General features: G+C 56.1%; 1 protein-coding gene across 3 annotated transcripts in view; it reads left to right on the top strand.

Moving 5' to 3' along the window:
• The first annotated feature begins 128 nt into the window (after positions 1-128).
• The window catches only part of LOC101639012 (F-box only protein 44), a 12,347-nt gene continuing 6,455 nt past the window's right edge, over positions 129-6,020 (top strand). The window contains exons 1-7 of one of the 3 annotated variants that reach the window (XM_004705175.2): positions 129-553; positions 875-1,162; positions 2,364-2,490; positions 2,633-2,728; positions 2,803-2,938; positions 3,884-4,061; positions 4,841-4,982. In XM_004705175.2, the coding sequence (XP_004705232.1) occupies positions 898-1,162; positions 2,364-2,490; positions 2,633-2,728; positions 2,803-2,938; positions 3,884-4,027 (768 nt within the window). In that variant the 5' untranslated portion in view covers positions 129-553; positions 875-897 and the 3' untranslated portion in view covers positions 4,028-4,061; positions 4,841-4,982. The other 2 variants (XM_045299276.1, XM_045299277.1) reach the window with 2 other exon arrangements.

The following is a 6,020-nucleotide window of genomic DNA, read 5'->3' as shown; positions in this document are numbered from 1 at the left end:
GCGGGATCGCGCAGCGCTGGTGACCGGTAGGAGAGGGACACCGGGGCGCTAGGACTAGGGCGCAGCTTGGCAGGACAGCCAGCCGGCTCGTCGCTGCCGCACGCTCCGCAGGGCTCAGAGAGCGCCCGGCGTGGGCAAGGCCCAGGCTGCTGCGCTGGCGAGGGCAGGAATTTAGCCTGGGTCGCCCCACCGAGGCGCAGGGGCATGAGTCCTGACCTTGGGGAGGGTGCATTTTAAAGGCACAGCGTGGTGGCGCGCAGGGCGACATGGGACTGAAGCCAGCCAGGGGCGTAGGCGTGGGGGTAGGGATCCCGGTGGCAAAGGCCCTTCCCCATCGCCCTCCCACTCTCCAGTCTGCCAGACTACCCCTGTGAGTTTGAGAAAGGATTCGGAACCCATTGCATCTCCACCGGAGAACCGGGTAATGAAAGCCCCCTCCCACAGCGCCCTCTTTCCCTCACTGCGTTTTAGGGGGGACCAGAATAGAAGCAGCCCGGGCCAGCTGGAGAGCTCCGTCTAGCTGCAGGTTGTGATCACCTTGGACGGGAGCACGGTCAGCCCCTTTGCCCCTTGCCCTGCCTGTATGACCTTGGGCAGGTCTTAATCACCTCTCCAGGCCCCCCAAAGCCTCCCAGAAGCCTCAGTGTGGTGCAGTGAGAACATGAGAGCTCACCTTTGCTTGAGCACCTGGTTTGTTGAGCTCAAGGGGTTATTACTCGTGGCGCCATTTTACAGAAGAGGAAACCGCGGCTTAGAGAGACACCAATGATGGTCCTGAGCTAGTAAATGACTCACACGGGTGCTGCACCCCTGGGTCTTTTAGGGGGCGGGGGGTGGAGACTCCACCTTTAGCCAAGCTTTTCCATGACCGTAGGAGGGTGTCTGGAGCCAGCAGCCATGGCCGTGCAGAACATCAACGAGCTGCCGGAGAACATCCTCCTGGAGCTGTTCACGCACCTGCCGGCCCGCCAACTGCTGCTGCGCTGCCGCCTGGTCTGCAGCCTCTGGCGGGACCTCATCGACCTTGTGACCCTCTGGAAGCGCAAGTGTCTGCGCGACGGCTTCATCACTGAGCACTGGGACCAGCCGGTGGCCGACTGGAAGATCTTCTACTTCCTGCGCAGCCTCCACCGGAACCTCCTGCACAACCCGTGCGCTGAAGGTGGGGTGCAGCGTGGCTCAGCCCCGCCTTGACCCCACCCCCCAGTCATGATGCCAGCTAACATTTGCTGAGGATTTACTATGAGCCCTTGGGTAGTGCCAACAGTTAAGCTCTTGGCTACTAACCAAGGGCTGGTGACTCCAAGCCACCCAGGAGCACCTGGCAGAAGAAAGGCCTAGCAGTCTACCTGTGAAAGCTCCCAGCGGTTGAATTCCTTAGGGAGCATTCACTGTTCCGTAGCACAAGAGGTTGCCATGAGCCAGAACGAACTCGATGTGGTTTCTTGTGGGTTTGGGCACCAGGCTAATCAGTGGGATGATTTGACTTCTTTAATTGTCTCCCAATAACCCTAAAAGGTAGGCACTGTTAGCATACCCTTTCTTCAGACAGGCAAGCTGAGGCCAAGCAGAGCCTTTTAAAAATTATTCCACTCCTAAGATTATTTCCTCCATGACTTTTCCCACAAAAGGGAAGGTTGGCTGGGACTAATTGTGCCCAAGACACAAGACCAGGAAGTTAGAACCGTCTTGGGTTGGCCTAGATCCCAGATTCCAGGGCTTGAACTGCTTTGATGCTCCCAGAGGGCCAGGGGGCTTCTGCTTGTGGAAGAGCAGGTGCCTCACATGTCACAGCTACAGTTAAGCAAGGTGGTCACAGCAACAGAACCCAGTCTTCCCCTGTTGGGCAGGGACTCATCAACGACACTGTAAATAGTCACCCATCACATGACCAAATCCTGGGGCATAGGAATGAGGAAATGACCCTTCCAAGCTGTCCACAACTCGTTGGCAGGGGAGTTAAGCAGTAGAGACGGTATGTGCTCCCTAAAGCCTACAATATTTACTGCTGGCCCTTAACTTGACCCCAGTTTCTGCAGGAGAAAACCAAGGTCCAGAGAGGGCAAGTGACATACCTAAGGTCACTCAGCCTGGCAAGGGTAGGACTGATACTAGGGCCCAGGGCCGTCTGGTCCAGGTTAGAGCATTCCCCAATGCCATCACAGATCTCCATGGAAATCACTTTGTATGTGACCTGGCATGTAGGAGACAGACGCTGTGGCACTGTTGATCTGTGGTGTCCACCAGCACATGACTCAAGGGCAGCTGGGGAGATAAAAGGAGAGGGACAGGGAGGAGGGGGCACGTGGGAGCAGGCTGCCACCAGAAGCTTTCTTTCCATGTGAGCTCTGCTTTCCTGCTAGAGGGGTTTGAGTTTTGGAGCCTGGACGTGAATGGTGGCGACGAGTGGAAGGTGGAGGATCTCTCTCGAGACCAGAGGAAGGAATTTCCCAATGGTCAGGTCAAGAAATACTTCGTGACGTCTTATTAGTAAGATCTAGGCTGGGTCTAGTGGGGGTGGGGAGCCCAAATCACTACCCCCTGGAGTTTCTTCCAACCCCTGGGGAAAGTTGGTCCTTGCCCCAGTCCCCTAGTGTGCTTCAACCCCTCCCACCCCTGTGCCCACCTCCAGCACCTGCCTCAAGTCCCAAGTGGTGGACCTCAAGGCTGAAGGGTACTGGGAGGAGCTGATGGACACCACACGGCCGGACATTGAAGTCAAGGACTGGTGAGTGCCTGGGGTGGGGCCCCCCACTCTGGCACCCCTCCATACCCTGCCCGCCCCCCACTGTCCACTTTCAGGTTTGCAGCCAGGCCGGACTGTGGATCCAAGTACCAGCTGTCCGTTCAGCTCCTCTCGTCGGCGCATGCACCCCTGGGAACCTTCCAGCCTGACCCCATGATGATCCAGCAAAAGAGCGATGCCAAGTGGAGGGAGGTGTGTGGGTCCGGTTGGGAGACTGCAGCCAGGCAGGTCTGTGTTCCAATCCAGCCAGACCAATTTCCCCGTCCCACCCCAGACTTCAGTTCTGATCTTCGTTCAGTGGAATGGTGTGACTCAAACTCAGCCCAAACAAATGTCCAGAAGGTTTACTGTTTTCTAGACTAGGGGTCACCACCGTGTTCTTAAAGGGCCATCTGTAACCATGGTAGGTTTTGCTGGCCACTTTGTCTGGATCCCAATAACTGAACTCTGCAGCTGCAGCATTAAAGGGGACTTGGACACTATGTCAGTGATGCTGATAAAAATCAACAGCCAGCCCAGTGCCCAAAATTTGTCAGGCCCTAGTCTAGACCAGCAGCACTGTCTGATAGAACTTTCTGCCATGACAGGCAGGTCTAGTGTCTGTAGTGTCTGCTGTACAGTCCAGCAGCTGTGTGTGACTATTGACGCTGTGTGTGTGTGTGTGAGTGTGTGTGTAAGCCATTTTAATGAGTTTTTCACACTGGTCAGAGACAGCCACAGTGGACACGACGGGTCTAACTATCCTTAGGCAGGTGGCAGGGCTCCCTTCGGCTCTGTTCACCTGCAGCTCATTCTGCAGACTGGACCTGGCAGGACAGTGCTCCATTTTACAGATGAGGAAATTGCGGCCTGGGGCTAGGACTGAAATTCCATTCCGCTGACTCCGAGTCCAGTGCTCTTTCTCCAGCATCAGAGCACCTTGGCTGCTAACGGCAAGGTCAGCAGTTCAAAACTACCAGCCTCTCCAAGGGAGAAAGAGTGTGTTCTCTGAAACTCACAGGGGCAGTTCTACTGTCTAGGGTCCCTATGAGTCGCGAGTTGACATCAACTCGGGTGTGTGGTGAGAAGCGCATTTCACTCTTACCTTAGGATCTGCTCTCCTGACCTTCCTCCCTCTCTCTCCTTGCCCCCCACCAGGTCTCCCACACATTCTCCAACTACCCGCCCGGTGTCCGCTATATCTGGTTTCAGCACGGCGGTGTGGACACTCGTTACTGGGCCGGCTGGTACGGTCCGAGGGTCACCAACAGCAGCATCACCATCAGGCCCCCGCTGCCCTGACACCCCCAAGCCCCCACCGGCCAAACCCATATTGGTAAATTGCTGTCAGGGAATTGCCAGGCTTGGGAAGGAGAGGTGGGGGCTGGGCTCTCCCAAGCCCTGTAGTCACCCTTGCACCCCCAGCTGCTGCTCTTTCGCAGCACCTTACGGTTTGTGCAGCCCTTGCCTCCTCTGGGGGCCAGCTCTCCACCCACCTGAGTTATTGGGCCAAATGATGGCTAGGAGGCCTGCATTGGGGGGGGGGGGGGCCTTTAACAGACAGGACCACTGAGGCTGGGGAGATGGGGGTCCTCCCCCTGGCTCCCGTGAGAGGGTCTCTGAGCTCAGAGGTCACTCTAGCTCTGTATTTTTGCCTTCTTTACCTGGGACCTTGTTGAGGCGGAGGTGGAGGGGGGTGAGCTTGGAGCAGAATCAGGCGGGGTGTCTGGCCAGCTGATAGCTGCCCAGGACAGTGTTCATGCTGAGAGCGGAGCTTGCTACTCAGACAGACCTGGGAAACAGAGGCAGCCTCTGTGGCTCTGTCCTCCACTTCACCACTTTGAGGAGCTACTAACTTTGGCCTAGAAGCAGAAGCCTTGTCTGAAATAAGCCCACCTAGGGTGTGGTGGGGTCGAGGCTGGATTTAGACTATCCTCATGTCAGTGAAGCCCCCAAAGCTGGATGGGTACCAGGGAGAGGCTGGGCTCCCCAGAGAACCCCTTGAATCCTGCCCAGAGCGAGCCAGAGAAGCTGGGGTAAGATGAACTCCGAATGGGCCCTGGATGAGTGCATGGGGCATTGTCCTGGACCACCCCCCCCCCCAACCCCGACCAGGTTCCCTGTGGCCTGAAGACCACCACCTTCGGAGCTGCCATTCCTAGGGCTTCCCCACGTCACCCTCTCCTGCTGGAAGAACAGCAGTGCTCTCCTAACCCATCCTTCAGTGTGCAGACAAATAAAGTGCTCCCGGCCCAAATGGTGCCCCATGGTTTTGGGGAAGGGGGGCACGGGAGGCAAATAGGACAGGAGGTTCTGTCCTGGGCCCTAAGGTGTCACTGGTAGCTTCTGCCAACGGCAGAGGGGTTAGCATTTCAGATTACAAAGCAGGCATTAGGGGGCAGACCCTTGAAGAAAGCCTGATCACAAGGCTAGGGCAGGAGAGTGTGGATGGTGGGTCAGCAGTGCCTTCCATTGGCTGCTAGTGTCAGAGCTTTACTGACTCTGGGTAAAGCCTAAGCATCTAGAATATTGCCAGGCACGTCGTAGGTGCTCAATAAATGCCCTGGTGGTGCTGCTAACCACAAGGTGAGCAGGTAGAAATTCACTAGCTGCTCTAAGGGAGACAGAGGTTTTCTGGCCCCATAGAAATGGCATCCCAGGGAACCGATCTATTCTGCCCTGTAGGGTCACTATGAGTCAGAATTGATGGCCATGGGTTTGGGTTTTTTCATTCTCTCACTTGATGGTGAGCACTTAGGGTCTTGCCGGGGGTCAGTGTCGGGTAAGATGACCAGATTTAAAGTGGAACACCATTGACCTGGGGGGTGGGGTTGGTCTTGATTAAAAATTTGGTCTATGTGGACCAAATAGACCGTTCCCTAGCTTGTTGTGCATTCTTTCCAAAAATTGGGACTTTTTTAAAACGCCAAAAATCGGGACTTTTGACCACTGTTCAGCACTTTGGCAGGTTAGAAAAAGGGCACGTTTCCTCGGAGAAGTTACAGTCCCGGCCCCTGCTGGAGTATGTTGTGTGACCTGGGCCAGGGACCAGTACTCTTGCACGCGATTGCTCAAAGCAGGTGTCGATAAATATCTGCGGAACGAAGGCGGGGATGTACGTACTAATTTAATTCGGGCCCATTAGACCTTTGAGCTCATGGAGGCCTGCCTAGTCACACTCCAAGGAAGGCCTCCGGGCAGGCTCTGGCCCAAAAGATCCGCTCTGACCTGGGGGAAGAGTCCACACCAGGCGGAAGGGACACCTGAGGAAGTAGGGGCCCTCCAGAGGTGGGGC

This window comes from Echinops telfairi, unplaced genomic scaffold (assembly GCF_000313985.2).
Source record: "Echinops telfairi isolate 266 unplaced genomic scaffold, ASM31398v2 ScPeMD7_7457;HRSCAF=8495, whole genome shotgun sequence".
NCBI lineage: Eukaryota > Metazoa > Chordata > Mammalia > Afrosoricida > Tenrecidae > Echinops > Echinops telfairi.
The sequence above is the reverse complement of the archived record's forward strand: the minus strand, read 5'-3'. Positions and strand labels throughout refer to the sequence as shown.